The following is a 25,305-nucleotide window of genomic DNA, read 5'->3' on the forward strand; positions in this document are numbered from 1 at the left end:
TGTCTGGTTTCAAAGAGTGGGTTATATCAGGCTCAGAAGGGTCAGTTTGTTTGGTGTTATACGCTGGAAAAATGGGCAAACGTAAGGATCCATGTTACTTTGAGCAATGCCCCAGTCTCCAGACTGACAGGCCTTGTGTCCCAAAAGTGGTCCAAAAAAAGGACAACAAATAAACTGTCGGATAAGTCTAGCCCATCCGGTCCGACCTCTGGTAGAAATGTGTCAGAACCTATAGTTCATCGCAGCTTGATTTATACGGTACTGGGTTCCCATAGACTGGTCAGAGTGCCCATGTTGTCCCCTACTGTCAGGGGTCAATTTCTGAGGCTTTAAGCTAACTACTTAACTACTAGCCCAAGGATCAACGGAACAATGGCCAATCACATGGCTGAAATGTCTCAGAATGTACTTTAAAAGCAACGTTGAAGATTATTCAGCATTGTTCTCACAGCAAAACTAACTTCCATTACTGTTTGTGTTCATTTAGATGCGCCTCGTCTTTTAAGGTGGAACGATGTGTTTGAGTAAGAAGGCAACTGGTGGCTGAAGTGTTTGAAATATACCACAGAAACTCACCTGTAACTCAGGTTGTATGGTTTTGTTGCACTTTCAGTCTGTTTCATGTAGCTGGCACTCTTCTGAATTTGGAGTAATTTCCACCTTAAGTAATTTGTAACAGCAACAATTAAGTGAATTTTATCCACCTATGGAGCAGGGATAGATCAACGTCTTCATATTTGTCGTGCTTTAAAAAGTTCTCCAAATACATCCATATGCCATTTCTCAATTGTGTCTCAGACAATGACACACAGAGCAAGAGAAAGTCTGTGACACTTTCCCAATTATGGAGCCAGGGCTGTGTATTAACACTGAGCCTTTTTTCCCAGAGCAAAAATTAAGGTAAAAAATGTATTGGATTCAGATTATGGGGTCTTTAAAGTGGCACAGGTTAATTGCCATTGCCACAGTTTGTGTTTAAGGGTCAGTCCAAACTTGAAGTGTGTAATGTTTTCTATCACTTAAGGTTCAAGTGCGTCTAAAAGTCCAACACACTTTCTATCCTCTCAGCATTTCTATTAGTCTCAGTTTTTTTAAAATAAGGAGTGTGGTGTGTTCTCCCTGTGTCTGCGTGGGTTTCCTCCGCGTGACCCTCTGTGAGGAGTGTGGTGTGTTCTCCCTGTGTCCGCGTGGGTTTCCTCCGGGTGACTGTCTGTGAGGAGTGTGGTGTGTTCTCCCTGTGTCCGCGTGGGTTTCCTCCGGGTGACTGTCTGTGAGGAGTGTGGTGTGTTCTCCCTGTGTCCGCGTGGGTTTCCTCCGGGTGACTGTTTGTGAGGAGTGTGGTGTGTTCTCCCTGTGTCCGCGTGGGTTTCCTCCGGGTGACTGTCTGTGAGGAGTGTGGTGTGTTCTCCCTGTGTCCGCGTGGGTTTCCTCCGGGTGACTGTCTGTGAGGAGTGTGGTGTGTTCTCCCTGTGTCCGCGTGGGTTTCCTCCGGGTGACTGTCTGTGAGGAGTGTGGTGTGTTCTCCCTGTGTCCGCGTGGGTTTCCTCCGGGTGACTGTCTGTGAGGAGTGTGGTGTGTTCTCCCTGTGTTCGCGTGGGTTTCCTCCGGGTGACTGTCTGTGAGGAGTGTGGAGTGTTCTCCCTGTGTCCGCGTGGGTTTCCTCCGGGTGACTGTCTGTGAGGAGTGTGGTGTGTTCTCCCTGTGTCCGCGTGGGTTTCCTCCGGGTGACTGTCTGTGAGGAGTGTGGTGTGTTCTCCCTGTGTCCGCGTGGGTTTCCTCCGGGTGACTGTCTGTGAGGAGTGTGGTGTGTTCTCCCTGTGTCCGCGTGGGTTTCCTCCGGGTGACTGTCTGTGAGGAGTGTGGTGTGTTCTCCCTGTGTCCGCGTGGGTTTCCTCCGGGTGACTGTCTGTGAGGAGTGTGGAGTGTTCTCCCTGTGTCCGCGTGGGTTTCCTCCGGGTGACTGTCTGTGAGGAGTGTGGTGTGTTCTCCCTGTGTCTGCGTGGGTTTCCTCCGGGTGACTGTCTGTGAGGAGTGTGGTGTGTTCTCCCTGTGTCTGCGTGGGTTTCCTCCGGGTGACTGTCTGTGAGGAGTGTGGTGTGTTCTCCCTGCGTGGGTTTCCTCCGGGTGCTCCGGTTTCCTCCCACGCTCCAAAAACACACGTTGGTAGGTGGATTGGCGACTGAAAAGTGTCCGTAGGTGTGTGTGTTGCCCTGTGAAGGACTGGCGCCCCCTCCAGGGTGTGTTCCTGCCTTGTGCGCAGTGATTCCGGGTAGGCTCTGGACCCACCGCGACCCTGAACCGGATAAGGGTTACAGACAATGAATGAATGAATGAATGTATACATTATTTACATAATTTGTCCACTGAATATGCCCAGTATTTACTGACTCTTGTTATGATTCAGCTACTGCAAGGTGTACTCTCTGCTGATATAGATTTTCAGTTGTGCACACACAGCTCGTAATAGTCTCTATAGAAAAAGTATTCAAAAGCATGTCGAATAGCTGCACATGAGCTCAAGACCACCATTCTCAGTACCACAAGTCGGTTAGATGGGTACAACTACTTCAACATTGGGTTAAGGATTCATGGTGTAACTGTATAACAATAACACACAATACAAACTGGATAGTATCAGTGCCTGACCTTACTAATGTCTAAATATCTGCCATCAAATCCTCAAAGCAATGTTCCAACATCATATAAATCCTTCCTGGAAGAGTAGAGACTGCTATCTCTGCAAACAGGGCACAAACTACCCATTAATACCTTTCTTCAAATAAAAAGTTGAATAAATAAGATCCAGCCCACAGGCTTTTATTGACTTAGCGCCCCCTGGTGTACAGAGTAGATCCAGATCTTTCAGCCTGGCATAAAAACTAAAAAAATTAATTAACAGAATAGCACACTGCAAAATTAAGACACAGAGGCTGAGTTTCCATGGTAAAAAGCTTTGTTGTTCAGTGGCAAGATTTATAAAATACACATGTACAGACACACCGTATACCAGCGGCAATACAAACACTGCAGCAGAGTCACAATCACAAAGTTCCAGTCTTTAAACACATTGGTATAATGTGTCATTTGGCAGGATGATCTGTTTCACAAGAGGCTGAATGTATAAGAAAAAACAGGCACGGATGATATTTACATCTACGTATGGGATCGATTTCAAATTAGGGGTAATGCCAAAAAACTTCTTGGTTGGAGTTAACTTGACTGGGGTTTTCCTTAAGGCCTAGACTAGGATCGAGTCTGATATCAAGAAACGGCAACAAGGCAAGCCATTCCCAGGGACGGTATGCTGATTTTTTTGTTCTGTCTGTTTCACAGTCGATCAGAATTTTCAGTTTGGCAGTGAATGCTGTGTTTTAAAATCTATGAAAATGGAAATAAACAATTTAGAAAAGCAATAACGTGAACGTTATAGAGCAAGAGATTGAGCTACGACACCTGGAAACTACAGCAGCATAAACATACCAAAGATAAATATTTAAAACACTGAGTTGAGGTAAGAAATAATAGCAACGTAATAAATACATTTAGTTTTCATTGTTAGAAGTAGTACTGTTGCACCGGCATTAGAAAATAAATAGCTGAAAAAAAAACATACATTTGCTTAAACAACTCTGTAAAATATCTTGTTTTTGTACTTAGAAGAAACACTGCTGTTCACCAGAACTCCAAGCATATCAACATATATAAGTACAAAGCAAAGTACAATGATATCCAGAATGAGTTTGACTTTTCTAGATTTCCAGAGCATTATTTTTCAAAAACACATTCAGAAAATAAAAAAAGCACATGAAATTCCCAAAGTCTCAAAACAAACAGATTTAACATTAGCATATATGATAGTTTTAAAAACAATTTCAGAAAATTTGACAAGCAGAGTTCCCAAATTTCAGATTTCACAGAATTGACTTTAGCATTCTACAGAGCATGATTTTCCCAAAAGTAAATAAATAAAATAACAGCAAGCAAAAGTCCCAGTGTTCTATGTACAAAGAAGTGACTTAGAATCCAACAAAGCATGATTTTCAAACAAATAAATATAAATAAATAAATAAACTCAGAAAATGAAAAGGAATAATTATTCAAAAACTAGATTGGAAAAGGTGTTCCTTTTAACCGTGCATCCTACCATTTGTAGCATGTTAAGGAACCCTCAGCAGGATATTTGGGGGCCCCACCTCCAGCCTTCCAAAGCCCCTTCCACAGACATCTACACTGTAAACGGCTCAAAAACTAAAGCAGTTTATTAACACTATGCTTCTTTTCGAAGGATATATGTTGAAAAACCTGACTAATGTTAGCATTTTCCTATTCTTCCTTTAGGCAAAGGTGGTTAGCTTGATCACATCATGAATTTATGCACATATAATAATTATAACTGAATTATAGTTTAATACCGTATAATACTATATATTCAGGCACAAATCATGCACCTCAAGTTTGTTTACCTAGCATTAGCAACAACCGTTAGCTTGCTAGCAGCTAAATGTTGAGCAATAAAATATGCAGTCTCACTGTATTAAATATCTCTCACACAGGGTATATGGTCCTACATTTTAATTCGCTATACCGCCCCCTGGTGGCCGTGGGGTCCAAAGCAGTTTATATTATAGCACTGTCAAAATATTTTAAAACCATTTCAAAAAAACACCAGATGCCTCCTACACCTTGTAAACTTTTCAGTAAGGACTGACCAATAGAAATGCACAAAAACGACTGTAAATATGATATCCTGGCATATTAATATATATGAAAATTCCATTTCCTTTTTATAATAGTGGTCATGGCACTCTTCACACTTAATAGCATCTGATCAAGGTCAGTTATTTTTACAGTTTGGAGATGTGAGGTCTCATTGGTTAAAGTCTTGTGTTGCACAAAACATACATATTATGATGAATAAATAAATAGTAAACAGAGCAAACCAGGTAAAAAATGTAAAAAGACATACATCTAAACAGTACATATAACTGTTTATTAAATTTAAATAATTCTATATATTTTGTACCGGCCAAACAATATTAAAAATCTGTCGATTAAATCATTAATTAACCAGTAAAGGTGCATTAAAATATGCACAAGTGTGATTTATATAGCGAAGTCTATATTTTAACTGTGACTATCATCATATGGTGTTATTTGTCCAGGGATGTCCGACCCAGCTGTAGCCATTTTGGATAATGGCTATATATAGTCCACAGTGAGAGTGGACTAAACAGATCAACAGACCAAACATCTCAAAGTGAAACTCCAGTAGAAACAGTTGGAATTCCATGTAGTATTTGGTTCCATCGGTAAACTTTTTTGGGACGCATATAAAGTTGTGCAGAGTTTGGAGGCAGGTTTTATGAAAGTAACCAGAACTACGTTCCTTCTGGTAGTTGGATAGGGAGTTGGATAAAAGTTTATAAAAAATCATTTGGCAATACATTTTCCCATATGTCTCATCCTGAAACATGTATTGTGAAATATAATAGCTGTAGGTTTGAAATTGTTTGCTGTAATCTCATATTTTAAAGCATTTCTTGGAAATTTCACACGTACCTATTGACATTTACCTGAAAAGTTTCTCGAATAAGTACTGGGAAACATATCCAAAGGTTTTTCCATGGTAAACAATTACACAACACATTTGTGGTAAGTAGGGCTAAGGTTGAAAAATATTGGAATTTTCCTTTCCACGTTAGTAACAATATAACCATAACCATATTCAGCCATTCATGCTCCATAATAAACCTAGTGTTTTACAGTACCAGTGGATGTGTTAAAATAAATTAAATAATGAGTTCATCTTTTTCCAGTCCACAAATAAATAAATAAATAAATTTAAATAAAATAAAAAATCAGAGGCAGATATTTGCAAACCAATAAATACATATAAATTAAACACGCTTATATAAATTACAGAAGTCCAGTTCTACCAAAGGCAATACTGTGTGATCACCATTGCAACTAGGAGCACAACTGAATACATTCACCACCAATATACAATAAATATTTCACATTAATAATAATAATAATAATAATAATAACATAATTTAAAAACAACTATTAACACACTAAAATAAGCTATAAAATCCAGATGTAATTTAGATAATACTTGTGGTGTATTTTTGTGTTAATTTCATTGTTTTCACAACAGTGGAATGTTAAGGGAGATGGCACCAGTCAATGAGTTTCCCCTGAGAGCAAAGCTTTGGCTCTTCCAGCCAATTTAAAAAGCAGAGATTGCAGGTGGTCTGGTGGTGGTCCGCATCAGTGGTCGAGGATGGTCCTGAGGAGCTGTAGAAGCTGTTTGATGCTGGACAACCAGAGCAGGGATTGGAGCCCCCAAAACAAGTATGGAAGCTATGTAAATTAAATGAAAGAGAAGCTAGGCCTGGTTTAGGAATCATGGATCGCACCAATGACTAAATCTGGAGGGACGTTGAAGGACTATGGACTACACTCTTCAAACGAAAGGCACCAGAAAGGGTTCTTGGAAGTTAACAAAGAACAGGTGGGTAGTTATTTAAAAATGGCATGCCGCCCAAAGCAACAGATGTAACCCGTGGTTAGCATCTGTGGTATTACTTGTTACAAATAAGGCTATGCCCTAAATTAGCAATTGAGGGAGAATTTAAAATGAAAAGACTAGGGAAACCCCCTCCTTAGGATGTATCCTGAAGGCTGGAGGAGCTTTTTAAAAAGTTCAAACTGGGGCTGAGTTTGTGGTGGATGTCTTTACTGAAAGGCCTTTCATTGTCATGTTAGCTTACTATCGCTAAATAAGTAAGGAGAATGAGCTAAAGGCTAAATTTAGCGAATTAGCTTGCGGTGTTTATGCCTTTTCTTAGTTTGTCTCCTTTTCTATAGCTGAGAACTTTGTTGTGGCTTCCATTTTGTGTAGAAACTAGACAGACTTGTTATCGTTAAGATTTTATTTGACAATGTTGGTGATAATTTGGTTGTATTTATTTGTAAACAGAACATGGTCTAAGCTAGTAGCCCAGGTAAGCTGACACCTCAAGGATTCCCATTGGCTGTCTGATTTATTTCTGCACAAGAGGTCTGTTCTTCTCCTCTAGTTTCCTCTAATTTAAGCAACAATAATGTTTTTTTCTTAACCATGTTTACTCATTAAAGTTTAAAAACAAATGTGATGCTCCACTGAGCTGTAATACGGAGAATGGAGCATCTGTTGTTGCTACTCTGGGCTTTGCACTGCAGAAACTACACTATGTAAAAAAAGGTATTACAATCTGCAACTATGGGGGAGCCCAGGAGCAAAAATACCGAAATTTACCTACTGATTTACCAAGAACCATTTAAGGAACTTTCATTTCTAAGAGTGTAGGACTAAGCCTGGAAATGATTTAACTGCATTTAGACCTAAGCTTTATCTTCGTAGCACTTGTGGCATTTCACACAGACACAACACTGAAATACGGGGACTACTACGACACTACAGAGATGCTGTCAGAGTCCTTTTACTCTTTCCCAACAGCAAACAGCGGAGAGTAAACTGTTAACACAAGAGAATTCCCTCCCTCTTTCTTGGCTGCAGGGAGAGGGTCTTCCTGTTGGCAGTGGCTGTAGAGAATAGTCTCCAAGTGGCATCTCAACTACGCCCAGGACTCCGTAATAGTTCTTTCACCTTGTACGTTTAAGAACGTATAAAAGCCACTTTAAGGGATTGAGATTTTTACATAACGCTGTACAACTCTTCTGTAAAAAGGGGTCTTTTTTTGTGGGTTACAAAGCTTCGTGAGCCTCAAAGTTCAGGATACGCCGCTGTAACCCGACACTCCAGGTCCACAGGTCATTTGTACCAAACATCAAAGAGGAAAAGTGCTGATCCGCAATCAGTTTGGGCCTTTTCTGGGGTCAAGGTCCCAACTGACCTGTCCATGACCTGCCCACAAAGGTGATTTTATTATATTTATTTAATTGGGATTTTATTTTTTATCTTTTTTTTTGGACAAAACTCCCATCCAACCAAAGAGTATATTTTCACCCAGATGGATTAGCCACAGTATGCTAATCATACACCAGCTATAAACATTACAATAGAACCATGTCACCTTTTGTTTTGTTGGGGTTAGCATTGTTCCGCCTTTAGCCTTTAGCTATGTATAGAAATATATTGAATATTGAATAGCACTGGCTATCCTTTATAAACTATGGAGTAGTTTACTAAGGCTAAGGCTATTTTTTTTTTTACATAATAACAGCTTTATTTACAATTTTTGACCCAATTCTGCTGCTAAAATCTCACATATTTTCAACAATTATCCAATGGTTCCCAAGGCAGGGGGCTATTGCAGGGAGGGGGTGCAAATTAATGAGACAAAATTTGGGAGCCACTGGACTAATCAAACATAAGTCACTTGGGCTATTTAATACATGAATATAATTTATGGTGGCATCATGGAATGTATGGCAAATTAAGTGGCTAGGAAAGTAAAATAAAAGCCCCCTTTAACTATTCTTACTCAGAAATTTAAAATTCGGAAAGTTATGTTCATTGTTTTGAGAATTTAAAAATATAATAAACTACATACAGTGGTAAGACAATGAAAGTGAAACACCTGTCATTGTAGTGTGGGAGGTTTCATGGCTAAATTGGAGCAGCCTGGTGGCCAATCTTCATTAACTGCACATTGCACCAGTAAGACCACGTGCATCCAATGGTTCAAACATTGTGTCCTGAAGGCGGTGCCGTGTATCAGGACGACAATGCACCAATACACACAGCGAGACTGGTGAAAGACTGGTTTGATGAACATGAAAGTGAAGTTGAACATCTCCCATGGCCTGCACAGTCACCAGATCTAAATATTATTGAGCCACTTTGGGGTGTTTTGGAGGAGCGAGTCAGGAAACGTTTTCCTCCATCAGCATCACGTAGAGACCTGGCCACTATCCTGCAAGAAGAATGGCTTCAAATCCCTCTGACCACTGTGCGGGACTTGTATATGTCATTCCCAAGACGAACTGACGCTGTATTGGCCGCAAAAGAAGGCCCTACACCGTACTAATAAATTATTGTGGTCTAAAACCAGGTGTTTCACTTTCATTGTCCAACCCCTGTATTTCTAAAAATATTGATTCCTGGTCTGCTTTTCTGATTTTGACTTGACTGCCCACAAACTTTGGCCTAGATGTATTGAGAAAACAGCTCCCTTGTAAACTACCCTTTGGGTTGAATAGGATTTTCTGTAAAGTTTGTCCAACCTAGCAACAGTATCTAGATAGATAGATAGATCAGTATCTATAAAAGAGCTCCTTTGTGGGCGGGGCATAGATAGGCCAATTGATGATCATCATCATCATCATATGACGGCAAATGGAAGCTGAAACCATATCAGCTCTCCTTCTCTGAGATGCCTCATATCAAAGGAACTGAACCAATCGAATAAAGCTGAGTGATTCATTAGATTCATGTAAACTGACCCCCGATAAATATCAATAAATAAGGATGAGGGTTTGATTCTTAATACTCATGCTCATTATTCAGTACATGTGTGTGTGTGTGTGTCACCGGGCTGTGCTGGTCTGTTGATTGACAGGTGTGTACAAGTACTTCCAGATGGCGTAGTAATGGATGCCTGCTCCCATGGCAACGAACAGGTGCCATATAGCATGAGCGAAGGGAACCACTCCATCACTTTTAAAGAACACCATCCCCAACACGTAACACCCGCCACCAACCAACAGCTCACACAGACCTGAACTGTCCGCCTGAGAGAGAGAGAGAGAGAGAGAGAGAGAGAGAGAGAGAGAGAGAGAGTGGAAAATGACAGAAGGAGAGAGTGGGAAAAGAGAGGGAGTGGAGAGAGAGTGAGTGATTGGAGAAAAATTTTGAGAGAGACAGATTGTGTGGAGTGAGAATGATTGGAGGTGCACAGTGAGAGAGAAAGAGTGAGTGGAGGGGAGTAAGATTGAGAGAAAGAGAGACGAAGGGGAGAGAGAGAGAGAGAGAGCGAGAGAGAGAGAGAGAGAGAGAGAGAGAGAGAGGGAACAGAAAGAATGAGAATGTGAGGAGAGAGTAAATGAGAGAAGAAGTCGAAAGTCGAAAGCGAGTGACAGTACATAGACAAAGACAGAGAGGGATGGAGACAGAGAGAAAGATAGGTAGAGAGAGTTGGTGTGTGTGTGTGTGTGTAAGGACAAACACAAAAAGTGAAAGCAAAAAACGAGAGACAAATAGAATGATGAGAGGAAGTGTGTGTGAGAGGGAGGAGAAAAAAAAAAGAAAATTAAGAACAAGAAAAAATAGACAAATTATGAAAGAAAGAATGAAATGAAAGAAAGACAGGAAAAAATAGAGAAAAGAAAATATATGCATATATAGAAAAACAGTAGAAAATAGTTAAATGTAGAAAGAAACAGAGAGACAGATAGAGAGAGAGAGAGAGACTGAGTTTTTATTCTTGATGATGTTTATTGTATTTTTTTGTCTTGTATCTGGACACTTTCTTACCATCGAAAGAATGACAAGAGCAGGAAAGACCCCCATTGCTGTGTAACACACCAGCTCCACCACTTTATACCTGCAATGTATTTCCAGACAGAAAACAAAGAATAATAATTAAGGCTGAATATTCTGATATTCGTTCATTGGGTAGGTATTCGGTTTATAATTTTGAGATTAAGATATTCGTTTTTTTTTAGTTAAATGTGGTGATAAAGCAACTGTCCACACCACGTGTTCAGCCATGTCAACATAAAAGTCTTGAACGAATCCCAAAACCCTACAGCAACCTACTTACAATGAAGCATGGCAAAACTACAGTTCATTTATTCAGCTTTACACCTCAAATTAGAACACCTCCACGAAGCTCTGGTTTATTTATGTACCCTCTGTGCCCCTAGTGGCACCGTTTATGCACGAGTTAGTGAACGACTCTATTGGACGAGCGGAGCCATGCTGGGAGCCGCAGTGCAGCCTTCATTTTAAAGCAGGCGCTGATTTTCTGAACAATAGCTGGCCCCAAGTATTCGGGTATTCAGATATTTGTTCGTTGGGTATGAATTCGATTTCTAATTTTGAGATTCGGATATTCAGTTTTTTGGATAAATGTGATTATCGATAAAGGCAATGCTCCAATCCACCCACATTCAGGCTCCAGCAGTAAACACAGTGCTCTCCTCACTCCACCCATATTCAGGCTCATTTAACATAAAAGTCTTTGTGCAAATGAAGCCTAAAACTCAGTCATAAAAGAGCCCAACACGCTAAAACAACACACTTTGAATGAACCGAGGCGATGCCACAGTTCATTTTGTCAGCTTTTTGTCTGAAATTAGAGAACCTCCACTCAAACTAGTTAAATACTGTACACTCTGTGTCCTTAGTTAGCGGGCTAGTTAGCAAGTTAGCGAGCATAGGTAGCACAGCCTGGAGAGAAGAATATTAAAACAAGAGTTAAGGAATACTTTGCCTTATTATTCATGTCTCAACCCTCGACTCGCCTACAGAGACAACCATTGGCTCACGAGCTGCTGAAAGCTCTTCTTTGGACATGATTATATTGGCCTTTATTATTATTATTATTATTTTATTTTTTTTAATTTGTGTGTTTTTACAACACACATCAGGCACCCATCCCACCTTCCAGGGAGCAGTTGGGGGTTTGGTGCCTTACTCAAGGGCCCCTCATTCATGGATGTTGAGGGAGAAGACTGTACTTTTCCTTAACTCCCCCCTGCCCCAATTTTCCTGTCCAAATCCCACTGTTCAAACAAACAGGCCAAGGCATGTCCCTGATGCACATGGGACTCAAACCCACAATCCAGAGAAAGCCATTCATATTTACACACACCTCTCATGGAAGAAGAAGACATAAGCAGTTCCTCCAGAGGCCATTACCCAGATGACCCACCGCATGTGTGCAGCCCATGGTCCGAGCTCTCGCAGAGTCAACCTGAAAGACACGCACACACACACTCTTTTTTCTGACACATCTTGAGGTCTGTTCATATAGACTAATGTCTTTTTCACTTGGTTCGACTAGTGTCTAAAAACTCATGCCAAGTTCCTTGTGGACAGAAATTTGGCAGGGACATAATACATCACACTATGGCATTCTTAATGACAGACATGGCAGGTTCAGCTCCCAGTTTAGACAGAAATACTGTAATAGTCACATATGTATGTATATATACTTGTATTCACACATCAAAACGAATGGAGAAATCAATTTTGTGTTGTATTACCCATGGTCCAATGTCCTACATGCTTACCAGGGTGTGTAGGATGCCGCGATGAAGAAGTAGATCACCATCCTGTCACACATGTGGAAACATTGCTCCACTGATCTACAAACAGAGACCGCCATGAAGGATTACTACTAAAGCACAGACTGGAAAAAAACGGACATACTGTAACCTATATCATAAATTGCATTTAAAAATAGTGAACTAAACTGTAGGGGTTGTAGGGGTTGTTTTTAATTGATACTTCTTTCTCTTATTTCATAAAAGAAAAAATATATATTACTGACAACCTAATATACAATCAGCTATCAGCAAGTCAGGTGACATATTTTAACCTCCATGTTGTGTGTGTTTGTGTGTGTACCGTAGATGGCTCTTTTTCCAGGTGATGGTGTGGAATGCTGTGGAGATGATGAAAAGGCTGGACAGTCCTGCCCCGTACAGCCATGCTGCGATCTCCTCCCAGTGGTCATCTGAAAGGAAGTACAGCAACACGCCGCCCACCATACTGGGAATGATCCAGAGCTATGAAAACAAATGCAGTTACACAACAATGTAACCCATAATAGACGTCATGCCCATATATAGGAATCCCAGGATTTCTCTATGATAGAAATGAATGGGGTTTTTAAAATTCAGTGGTGTTATGTCCTATTGTAAAAAAAAAATGGCTTGACAACATATATACACTGCTGTATAGACATTTAACAACAACCATTACTGTATCTACTGAATTATCAGTTCATTATTGAGATACTACAGGCACATTAACACGGCTGTGCATTTAAATGAACATTGGACAACTTAATATGTAAATAAATGAATGAATGAATGAATGATTAGAAACTGGTTTGTTTACTACAGCAGCCATTTTCTGACCCACATGTATTTGTCATAGGGAAATGACACATAGACCTGGAATACAAAACATGGAAAAGACATAGACAAAAGCAGGGCTGGGCGACAAAACTATCTCAGTTTGTCTCAATTTTTGCTCAATATTAAAGACAACCTTTGGGCAACCAAGGTGCATAAATGTCCATTTCTATTTCCTGTTATGACCACCAGGGGTATGAAATGCCATTCTTATGGTTTGACAGATGTTCAGGGTGCCTTCTTTGGCATCAAGCATTCTAGATATTTGTTCTTCCCATTTACAGTTGGGAAATTTGTATTGATTTTTTTGTTAATTTAATCCTATTACTCTTTCTACTTCTTTAAATGTTTGAGGTGGTAATGCCCTAAGAACATTTTCATGAGGACAAATAAATGTGGAAGCCTGTTTCTGCCATTTGAAAACACTTCAAGACAATAAATCATAAAAAAGTCATCAGAAATTACATTATTCTTGATATTTAATTATTTTTTAGTAACAAAGTCAGAAGAGGTCACCTGTCAAATGGATTAGGAACTCATTGAAGAATATTTAAAATGTGGTTTTATACATGATGATATTCTAGCTTTGCTTGTTGGACTGTTGTGGGATTGTTTTCATTTGTTTCAGCTAGTGACTGTAGGTCCTAGTGACTTACTTAGATATTAAACAAAATAATATTTTAAACTCAGTACTTCCTACTTCATTAAATATTTTAAACAAGTGTTAATAGCCTCATAGGCAAGACAGACAAGTCCGGACACCATCCACCATAATTCACTGGGTTTTAACACATGTATGTAACCATAACATAAGATGTCTCTCCATTTTCTGACTGAGCTTAGTTCGGGTCATCTGTCGTGACACTGCCTGTTCTGATTGGCCACCACCAATCATTATTATGCATCTCATAATTATCGTAATTATGACATAGCATTTCATGAAATACTCTATGGCTTTTTTATTCTTCTTCTTCAAGTGGCAGAAATGGGTCTTGTGGTAGTAATTTGCATATGGAAATTGCCAAAATTTTTAGAAAATATATAATGTGACAATTATTGAGATCGATCAATATAGAAAAAAAAATCCGTCAGCTCTAGAAAACAGAAAACAAATGTGTACACCGTTAATAACAATCTGAGACACTGAAAAACAGCATTTATTACAGTAAAAATATTGATTACATTATTAATATTATTATGATGATGATGATAAAACTTACCGCATGTGTGGCACAATTTGCTGCGTGTTCATATTCTGTTGGCTGATATCTCTTATTAGCCGGCGCTCGATTGTTCATATATCTACAAAGACACACAGAAAAGCACACGTGTAAGTCACGTGCAGTTAAAGGGTATGTGCAGAGGAAGCTCCAACAGCTGAGTTGTGAACAAAGTCACTGAGGGTGGTTTGAAGTGCGATGCTGTGTTCTAGAAGAACGTGCCATGTCGAATTTGATCACAGTGGTGGTGCTAGGAACCTGATGATTGCGCCGGCTCTAATATCCTCACTGGAATTTTGGACAGTAAATAAAATGGTTGTATATAAAACTTTCCAACACATCTTTTTTTTTTTGAATGATGTAAAAAAGCATGTACATAGTAGCCTTGGGTTAAACACGGAAGGAAATGTTCACCTCACACCACACCATACTTTCACAGCTATTAACCTAGTGCTGAAAGGGCAGGGTAACGGTTTCTCACCACACACTTTCACTAGAACAGTGTCTCAGATGTGGAGATAAACAAAGAATAAACTCAAATATTGGACATACACTGGACATTTCCAAAGCACTGAAAGTCATAACTCACAGAACCCTTGGTTTCTAGGATGACCAGACACTAGAGGGCACTCCACTGAATCAGGGACGTGTGAAGTTTTGATGCAGTATTTGAACTTTTCACTATTTTCAGCACAAATGTCTGAGTCATTCAAAGGCTGAGATGTAAGTAAAGTAATTCAGAGTGTTTTTAATTGCAGACAGACTTACTGATTTGTTTAGGGTGGTGGTGACAGGAACCAGGGTATCAACAGCCATTTTATTTAACGCCACAACTACCAATAAACTACACACGTTTTGTTTTTTTAAAGAGGTACTACTTTACCTCACAACGCCCTGTATATAACTCACCACTATGAATGTACTTCAAAAATACATTTAAATAACATTTTTTTAAATAACATTTTTACACTTCATTAGGAATGGACCAGTAGAAGTGAAGACTTGTAACTAGCTATGCTAGTTTTCTTTTCAGCTGTTAGCATAGTGCTAAAGCTATTTAACAGAAAACAATCCTATTTTTTCTCTTACAGCAGCAGAACAATCTCCTTCATAAAGCACACGATCCATCATGTGAATATATTTAACATCTGTGAAGCGCTAAAATATTATCACACTTGTCCTACACTTGGCCAATCTAACGTCATGTGATCCCAGGAGCCGCTGGTCATGTGACTGAGCCATAAGTCCGGTGACTAGTGGAATTTAATTAATGTTGCTGCGCTAGGCCATGCCTTGCAGTTGCCTGGCAACAGCTGGTAACCATGGAGAACCATGACAGAGGATTCTAGCATCTTTTTTACACACGTCTCCGTGCAGGGGTGATGTCATCATTGCCATGGAAACGCAGCATCCGCAGGGCCCAAGGCGGCATGCGTACATTCATTTGGTGGAATCTCGTCACAAAATGCTTCCGCTGAGGGGAGCCCCCTCCTTCGGATCTTGCGTAGGAACCTCGCAAGTCTGATCCATTCTAAACATTTCTAAACAAGGCATTTATGTTAGAGGGAATGTGTCCTCATTTTAAGGCCCTGTTTGTCTTTTTTTTTTAATTCAAAGCAGCAGATATAAACTGATCAGTGCAGTGTGACTTTATACAGTGTTACATTACAAAACAAGCTGTCTATAGGAAATGGTACCATAGTAACATGAGATTTTAGAAGATTTTCAGAGATTTTCAGAAGCAAACAATAAATACAATCCCGTGCAGACTTCAGCAAACACATTTTAAATTATATAATGTCCCCTTAAAACTGCCACTAATTATATTTTCCAGCATCAGGATAAAAAACATTTGAAGATGCTCCTTAACTTTTGTAAATTCTGCTCCTTTAAAGGCAGTGTTCCATGTTCTAATTAAAAGAAAAAAAAACATTCTTTTCACTTTTTAATCAGATTTTTTTTTCCACACCATTCATCTGGTGTTTTTACACAGCCCTGGCTCTGAAAATGGCAAAACAAACTAAGTGTCTCAGTTTGAAACTGCTCAGGCGAGCCCAGTGAGAGACAGCAGAGAGACCTCAGAATGTTGAAAAGCACCTACTGCTCCGTAAGTAGGGAATCTTGATTTATTTCTGCTATTACAGATTACTTAATGGGGAACTGACTACAAATTCAGGAGACCTCTAAGTGTATGAAAGTAAACACAGACTGAAAGTGCTACAAAACTAAAAACTCTGTTGTAAAACAAACAGTGAAAAAACAACAAGTTAAACTCCAGCCACAAACAAACTACAGTCGCTTTCTTACTCAAACACACCATTCCACCTTAAATGATGTGGAGCTTCTGACTGTGCACAAACACAGAGTGACTTTGTTTTGCTGAAAGAACAGTAGTTCTCCAGAATCATTTATGTTGCCTTTAAAGTGATGTGACGTTCGGTTGTGCATACACAGAGTGTATAATCTCCTTAGAAAATGCTGCACAAGAGACAAATGCCAGCACTGTAAACTGAAACCCACATAATGAGGCAAGATACGGGCACAAGGATGTTTCTTGGAACTGATTGGACAGAAAACTATGAATAAAACATGAAATAACTCAAATAAAAATGAAAGGAAAAAGGAAACTTGCGGAAACACATATCAAACTAGATTCATGACCGAGGGTTATCCTTCCCCAGACGTGACGGATCGATCAAAGGTAAGATAAGAACAGGCTGGATCCAGGGAAGAGGCAAAACAGAAAAAAGAGACAGAGCGAAAATACAAAGCACCTGGATAGTACAAACAACAAACACAGGCAGAAAGTGACAGCCGTGCTATACCAAATGTACATAAGAAGCATATAAAGCACTCCAGCATTGGACTGCAGATTTGTGGAACTCCAAATGTTCCAAAAAATAACACTAACCAGTCCTAAAAATATGTGTCCAATATGAAAGAATATGTGTCCAAAAGTGAGGTTATATATATATATATATATATATTGGTTTTGTGACATCACTAAAGAATGTTTTAAAACAGCATCCATATTTGGAACACGCTTGAGGAGTAAATGGTGTGTTGTAAAATTTTACACACAGTTTATATACTTTTATTTAAAAAATATTGCAATTTTTTATCAACAATTTTGGATTATTGTTTTGTTAACAGTTATTATTATTATTATTATTATTATTATTATTATTATTATTATTATATTATACTATTTTAATAGATTACTATTATACTCTTATGTTTCTGGTCAATGCAGGTGTATGTAAATGACATATTATGACCAGAAGACAATTTGTAAGTGACTACACAGGATTTTGTAAGTGGAACTTAGCCAATCATTCATACCTTTAAGCCAACCATTTTTTTTATTATTCACTAGGTGTGGCCTATGCAAATGTATGACACAATTCTTTATAGCAATGTGTCAGTTACTATGCATTGATTTGCATATGTTTTTGTATTTGAAAAGCCCTGAAACATTAGAGCACATTTAGAAGAGATCAGTTTCATAATACAGTGGCAAATTTACTTCCAAATGAGAGACAAATTAGGACATATTAGATCATATCCTCTTCTTGGACATGCATTAAGGGTCTGTAATGGCCTGTATGGTTCACCACAAGTCATTAGATTTTTTTTTTTTCATCTTGAAAAACCAATGAACACAGTCTGAATGAATGTTGAGAAAGCTTCCGGTTAATGTGTATCATCCACCCATTTGAGAATGAAAACCATACACATACAAAGGAAAGCATAAGAAAAGTCCAGTTTGAAGTGTGTGTTTTTTCAGTAAATGGAACCCCAGACAGACTACAATCACATAAGCTTAGCATCCAACGTTCTAATTACTATTATTAGTGACCCAGTATAGCAGCCTACATACTGTGACCTAGCACATCATATCCTGTCATACACAATCATAATATGCTCATTTACATACCTCTTAAAGTAAATGAGTACATAACATTACTGTGCTAAAGCCAGAGACAAGCTAATTTATTTCTATTACAAATGTACTAATGATAGGAGATAGGTCAAAATAGAATAAGTGAAAATTTATTTCTCTAAACCTACAGTTCAAAATTGATTTGATATAGCAAAAACAGAACATTTACAGGACAAGATAAACAGCAAATATTCATCCTTGAGATAAGACAAAATCACACTCCAGAGCCTAGACCTCAACATCACATCACAGTATGTGTTTGGGACCATAAGAAAACGTCTAAAACGATAATACTTCTAAGATTGAACACGAAATGCATGGAAATGTTTCCATGTAACGTTTTCTTTTGAATCAACCAAACTTCTGAACTTATTACATACACATGACACACAAGTTGATTTGTTCACTTCATAATTAGCTGCTGTTGCCTTAAAGCACTGTTGCAGAAGTTTTATAAGCCACCACAAGGGATGATTCCTGCTTTTTAGACACGTTTTGTGAGACAACTTTCACAGTATTTCACGTTACGTTGTAGTCATTTTGACCCTTTTCCTTTCACCACTGTAAAATAAAACAGGAAATGTTTTTTCTTGAATTTAATTGATATTAATTCATACTAAACTACACTGATTGATTCTGTTTACATCAATGGTTGAACTATTCAGAAAAAGTCTGGGAGTCCTTTTGAAAACTCTATTTATGCAGACATCATCTTTCAAACCAGAACAATCTTCCCTCCCCCCCTTAAAACAGCCTTCCCCCACCCAGTGATGCATCCCCCATCCACACAATGTGCTTCACAACAAACGCAATGGTACAGATATTTTCCATTGTCCAAAAAGCACATATGTCTTTATAAAACTTGAAAGCATAATCCTGATGTGTGCAGTCTTTATATTCAGTTCTGTGATGAGGTCGTTATTGCTGAATGAACGGGGAAACACTTTCTTCCCCTTTCATAAACGTGGTATGGTCTCTCAATCCGCCTAAACCGTGTTTGGATAAATAAATACCGGTTTAATAAGATTTAGCGGGATTTTCTAAAAACAAACAAACAAACACTTAAGGTTGCTTAACGTCGCTCAAAAATCATCCTACTCAGGCCATTGTCTTTTTAGTCTACAGTCTAAAAACAGTCAAATTTACGTCTTTTCACTAAAAAAAACAATGGTGTGTACTTAAAAACAACACCATATTTCCCTCACATATGTTGTTACATCTGGACATTACGGTCTATTTTATTCATCACGTCCTATCTCTGCATTTAAAATCAAGCAGAACGACATGTACTGAAAGAACAAAACCACTTTTCTCTCAAATATACAGTTATATTGGGCATAATTTGGAATTTGAAGGATAAGTCGTTTTGTTGCTATAGCGTACGTTACGCGTTTTAGGGTAAATACATATGACTGGTTTATATATGTGTATTTTTTGTTAATTACAACGTACTACCGAGCAGCAATACGCTGAAATATTTTTGTTGACTCTCTACATTGCTTCTACGTCGACACCATTAAACATTACGCGTTTAACTACGCTTACATGTAATTGTAAAGATGTGAACGATATATGAATCCCTGACCGTTAACCGTGCGCGTGAAAGCAAAAACAAACAAGCAGTTGTTTTTTTTCCAGCGGTTGGAAGGCTCACTTACCGTACAAGATTCATTTAAAACGGGCTTCAGTGCAACTGTTGCACAACCGTCACCAAATAAATGCAGACACGAAACAGATGGAGGTTTAATCCAGATGAGGCGGCGTTATCTGCTGGAAACATTTAAATCACCAAACTGATGATGCTCGTGTGGAACATGTCAGTTCCAGGTAACCCTCCGGAAGTCTTCTAGCGGTTTTCCTATAAAGACGTGATGTCAGCAGCAGCAGCGTTATTTATTTATATATTTTCAGTGCTTTATCATAAGTATTTGGACACAGAGCAAACCAGCTGTGGTTGAGGGAGACTGAATTTGGTCCACTGTTCATTGAGGTGTGCCTTTGTTTTGTCCATTTTCTTTCGATGGTTTATTTGGCATATCAAGCAGATATATAGGTTTTTCTTAAGAAAACAAAAGATCAGTCATAAGTACATTAGCAGATGACACTTGTGTAAGGCCCTGTTCCTTAATATATGCATTTTCTACAAACTGAAAGATTTCAGCGTGTAATATATATACTTGGCATGTTAAAAGCCAAGCAAAAATTCTGTTCATGCACCAAATTTGATACTGCATTTTTTATTACCTTAACTTACAAATGGCACCTCTTGCACAGAACTAATTTCATTACTTGCTAGATTCAGCAAGTGTGAAGCAGGGTAGTGTACTTCTGACACTTCACAGTGGCACCCAAATAGTCACATGCAACCCAAACGCTCACAGTACCATAAACAGCTTAACTATTGTAGCCACAAGATATAACATTATCAATATATACAAAAAATAAAAAAAAAATTAATTCACCATGTCTCCTAAGCTGCATCTATATTATTTTCATATACACCAAGTGGCACAGCCATTTCAGTGAGATTGCAATCCATGTACCTCAAAATCCTTTGTAGAGACGATTTGTCACCATTGTTTAATAGTAAAAAATAAATAAAAAACCACCATGAATTAAAATCAATTTCAATAGGGTAAGGAGGTGAAAATCAGATAGAGGGTTCAAATAACCTCATCTACAAACAGGTGTGGCACTGCGGAACATTTGGTAGCAACTGGTCAAACACTGAAAATTAAACTGTTCATGAATGGAAATATTTAAGATAAGCAATATAGTAGTTTAAGGAAACTCAAATGTTAAATAAATCCTTGCAAGGAAAGGAAACCCACTGAAATTCACCTTCAATGACAGTTGGCTCCTTCAGACAAAGACACCAGGATACATGGAAGAAAATGGTTTATTTAAAAAAAGGTTCATACAAGAACTGGATGAATGCTTCCTAGATACATAAGCAACATGTATTATGATGTCATATATATATATATATATAAATAAAAAGACAGTATGTAAAACAAACTACAGCTAGTCAAGCCTCAGACCAAATTTGGAATCAAAAACTGCAGCTCTGGTGGTGTTAATTAAATCAGTTGCTTGAAGTTTCAATGTATAAAACAGACATTACATTGGTAGAGGCACACTTGTTTCCAGGGTCATAATTGGAACATTTCAATGTATAACTATGTAACCAGTTCAAAATTGTTTTACATGAAAATGTCTCCTGTTTGATCAAACTTAATTCTGTCATTTTACACTGCTATACTGGACAAAGCTGACCATGGGATCAGGAGCTATATGAGAAATCTCAATACAGCTTAAATAAAATTGAAGGCTCATTGATGTTACACCCTTAATGCTCCAGTAGAGTCAAGAGTCACAGCCATCTGACATGTTCAATGTGTTGCTCCTGGTGCGGAACAGAACTAGGGCATTGGATCCAGCTGTTATGAATCCACATGAGAATCTCTGGAGAAATGCCGTCAGGCCTCCATAATGCAGCACTTAAGTTTGTGTTTTTTTTGTAGATGTAAAAATCTTTGAGTGACCTGGGCGCCTATGCCTCAAGTCGTCTGCAGCTACAATACAGCATCTGTATTCAGAATCACATTTGGTCAACTCCATCTTCAGTTACCTGTAACAAACAAGTTTAACTTGTTAATAGCTCTATTTAACTTTCTTCCAAGAAAATGCAGCAAACTAGACTTGCACGGCCCATCAAAAAAACCAAGAAAATTAGTGACAACATTGAAATGCATCAGGGAGAGAGTTTATCATCAGATCCTCCGAGTAAGGAGCAGACAAACTAATCTTCATCACAGCATTTCAAGACCATGCTACAGTTTTAGGATTGACATTTAAGGAAATTACAATTTAGCCAATTTGACATTTGAACTACAATAAAACCTCCATTCCATGTGTGGTTCTAAATCCAATAAAACCAGACCATTTACTCTAATGCTGTATATGAAAGTAATTAAATATAGAATATTCAAAATGTCCTCTACTTATTTAACAAAAAGGTAAAGCAAAAAACTCACCTTTAGCATTTCATAACATCAGGAAGATCCCTCTCAGACATGCACCTTAAAATACAAACCAACATAAATTAGGAATCGAGCATTACCCAGAAATGCAGTTGCACCAAACTTCATAAACCTCAGATAAAAGTTTAAATCAGGTGACTGTTTTTACAGTTCTCATACGAGGTGTCAGAAAAATGTAAAGATTGTCATCACTGGTTTACAAGCTTGATTTACCACATGGAAACCTGACCAGAATTAAAGATTAACTTACTTTTACATGCAGCTGCTTAATCTGTGCCATGGGGCTAGTGCCCACCGCCACCCAAAGTGACATGGCCCTACATTAGAGGCCCTGGAGGATGAGAAATGTAGGAAGGGGGACAAAAATCAGTAAAAAAATTTAAGACCGTAAGTTACACAATACTCCTAAAACAATTGGAAACTACTAAAACCAGAATTACATATGGTACAAAGCAATGGCAAGGAGTAACGTCAACACAAGATACAGCTGAGATCATGACAAAGGAACTGGCAAAAGAGGACAATAAAAATAAACCTCTTTTACATACTGCCTCCATCACAGGTAGTCAGACAATAGGTGATGGTATAACAATAGAAAAACGGGCTGTTTCAAAGTACATGAAGTTCAAACCCTACATGATAGCACAAACATGTGTCCTCCCAGAGCAGGACTCAAACCCATAAACCAAGGAGCATGGAGCTGTGAGACATTTTGCACTGAGGGGTGGTGTGGGCTAATTCTTCCGTATGGTTTTGTGGAAGGGCTCCCTGAGGGAATATTTATTTAATTTCCTTCTAAAAGCATCAACAGCAAAGCCCCCGAAGGGCAAGGTATTACATTAGAGACTATGGGGAGAACCTGAATGAGAATCTCTGGAGAAATGCTGTCACAAGCCTCCACAACGCAGTACTGAAGATTCTCATCGCTTACACAATTTGAGGTGCCCACAGAGATAAATTGAGTTTGGTGATCATTTGACACCAATTTTACCCACGATTAAAAACCCCTTCAAGCCATAGTTTACAATGTGTTTCTAAATCAAATAAGGACTTCCACTCTAAAGCACTAGATGGCAGTAAATCACTACATAGAGAACACTAACACTATTCAAATTGTCCATTAATTGGTTTAACAAATTCAATAAACGCAACAGGACAAACTGGTCAAGTGAAAAGTTACACACCATTTAACTCACCCTCAGGATTTCATGGCATCAAGAACATACTTCTATCCCATCAAACTTGCACCTTAAAAAAGGAAAATAAAGGACAAACATAAGCACACAATCTAGGAATCAAACATCAGCCAGAAATGCAGTTGTGCAAAACTAGCTTTGTGAACCTCAGAATCAATTCTAAATCAGGTGACTGTTTTTACAGTGCTCATACGAGGTGTCAGAAAAATGTTAAGATTGTCATCACTAGTCAACAAGCTTGTTTTACCACTCCTTACCAAACCTTATCACAATAAAAGGAATAACTTACTTTTACATGCAGCTGCTTACTCTGGACAATGGGGCCTTGGCGCCTGCCATCTCCCAAAGCCACGTGGTCCTAAACTAAAGGCCCTGGAGGACGAAAGAAGTGGGGAAAAAGAGAAGAGTCAGAAAAGCTTTTGCAAAACCTTTACAAATTACTGATAACGCTCATAGCCCAATTAAACGCTGGGCATACAATATTGAAGCCAAAAGGCATAGTAAAGCACCGAAATACCATTTAAAATACAATTCTCCAAACTAAAATAATAACGCAATAATTGTGTGTACTGCCTAAGACTCGTGCATCAACGTCATTTTAAATATTACTCCCAATGTCGACGCTTGGATAAAACCAGCAAAACTTTACTCCACGTGCCGTTCTGAGGAAACGTCGCTCGAGACAAGCCCGCGAAAATAAACTCCACACAGCCGTTACAGGCGCGAGCGAGGCTCCCCTCGTAGTGACTACACAAACTGAATCATGGGAAGGGAACATTCTGAACAAACTGAAAGGGAACATTCTGTAAGCAACAAGAGGGAAATAAAACACTCACGTGAAGAAGAGCCGAAACAGCGCCATGGAGACGATCAAGTAACGCTCCCTAAAGAACAAGTAAAGTCCAAAAAGAGAGAACAACCCCGTGTCCATACTTTTATAGTCCCTCTTCGTCGCGAGGACCAAAAGAGTTATATCTGCTCACTGTCGCCCCCCACAGAGCAGGAGCAGTGTTATTGCTAGAAATTCCCTTTCCCCTTTCTGTCTGCTACTGCTGTTGTTGTTGTTGTTGTTGTTGTTGTTGTTTTACATCCATATTAATATGAAATAAATGCAGAAGTAATCTACACAACAGAAATAATACAAATTTACATGATATATTATGAACTACAGACATATGATCAACATTTGCACTGAGGGGACTAATTCTCCAAAATGGTTTTGTGAAAGGTCTTCCTAAAATCATATTTTTATTTAATCTCTTTGGAAAAATGTAAAGAGTAAAAGCCCCCAAAAGCCAAGGTTTCACATTAGAGTCCACGGGGGTATTTCAGCAAACCAGCAATGAAATTTAGCTGAGAACTACATACTACGTAGTAATAACAATAATCCATCCATTATCTGTAACCGCTTATCCAATTTAGGGTCGCGGGGAATAACAATAATAATAATAATAATAATAATAACAAACAATTATTTTTCCAGCATATTTATAATAAAATAAATATCTTAACTTACAAATAACATAGTGTATAGCAGCTCCAGGGTCCTGGGGTTGTGGGTTTCAGTCCCGAGGAGTTTGGAGTGTTTTCCCCGTATTCCAAAAACACACATTGGTAGGTGGACTGAATACTCAAACTTGTCCATAGGTGTGAGTGTGTGAGTGAATGTGTAAGTGTGTGTCACCCTGTGATGGACTGGAGTCCAGGGTGTGTTCCCACTATGAACCCAGTGATTCTGGGTAGACTCCGTGCCCATCGCCACCATGAACTGTGGTTACAGACAATAAATTAATGAAAATATATATATAATA

At 38.7% G+C, this 25,305-nt stretch overlaps 1 protein-coding gene, 1 long non-coding RNA gene and 2 other non-coding genes across 4 annotated transcripts; all 4 read right to left on the minus strand.

Annotated features, from left to right (window-relative positions):
• Positions 1-9,087: 9,087 nt before the first annotated feature.
• LOC136687360 (monocyte to macrophage differentiation factor 2) lies at positions 9,088-20,049 on the minus strand. The gene is made up of 7 exons (XM_066661759.1): positions 19,914-20,049; positions 14,313-14,394; positions 12,581-12,741; positions 12,244-12,318; positions 11,823-11,924; positions 10,481-10,550; positions 9,088-9,738 (listed from the first exon to the last, which is right to left on the minus strand). The coding sequence occupies exons 1-7, from the start codon at positions 19,925-19,927 to the stop codon at positions 9,535-9,537; spliced, it is 708 nt and encodes a 235-aa protein (XP_066517856.1). The 5' UTR covers positions 19,928-20,049; the 3' UTR covers positions 9,088-9,534.
• Positions 20,050-21,173: 1,124 nt separating this feature from the next.
• LOC136687367 (uncharacterized) lies at positions 21,174-24,413 on the minus strand. The gene is made up of 6 exons (XR_010800442.1): positions 24,331-24,413; positions 23,784-23,866; positions 23,495-23,546; positions 22,549-22,629; positions 22,293-22,337; positions 21,174-21,886 (listed from the first exon to the last, which is right to left on the minus strand). It is a non-coding gene; the product is annotated as an uncharacterized lncRNA (long non-coding RNA).
• LOC136689037 (small nucleolar RNA SNORD60) lies at positions 22,407-22,495 on the minus strand. The gene has a single exon (XR_010801715.1). It is a non-coding gene; the product is annotated as a small nucleolar RNA SNORD60 (small nucleolar RNA).
• On the minus strand, positions 23,637-23,725 carry LOC136689038 (small nucleolar RNA SNORD60). The gene has a single exon (XR_010801716.1). It is a non-coding gene; the product is annotated as a small nucleolar RNA SNORD60 (small nucleolar RNA).
• Positions 24,414-25,305: the final 892 nt, after the last annotated feature.

Source organism: Hoplias malabaricus, chromosome 2, assembly GCF_029633855.1.
Source record: "Hoplias malabaricus isolate fHopMal1 chromosome 2, fHopMal1.hap1, whole genome shotgun sequence".
NCBI classification, from domain to species: Eukaryota; Metazoa; Chordata; class Actinopteri; order Characiformes; family Erythrinidae; genus Hoplias; species Hoplias malabaricus.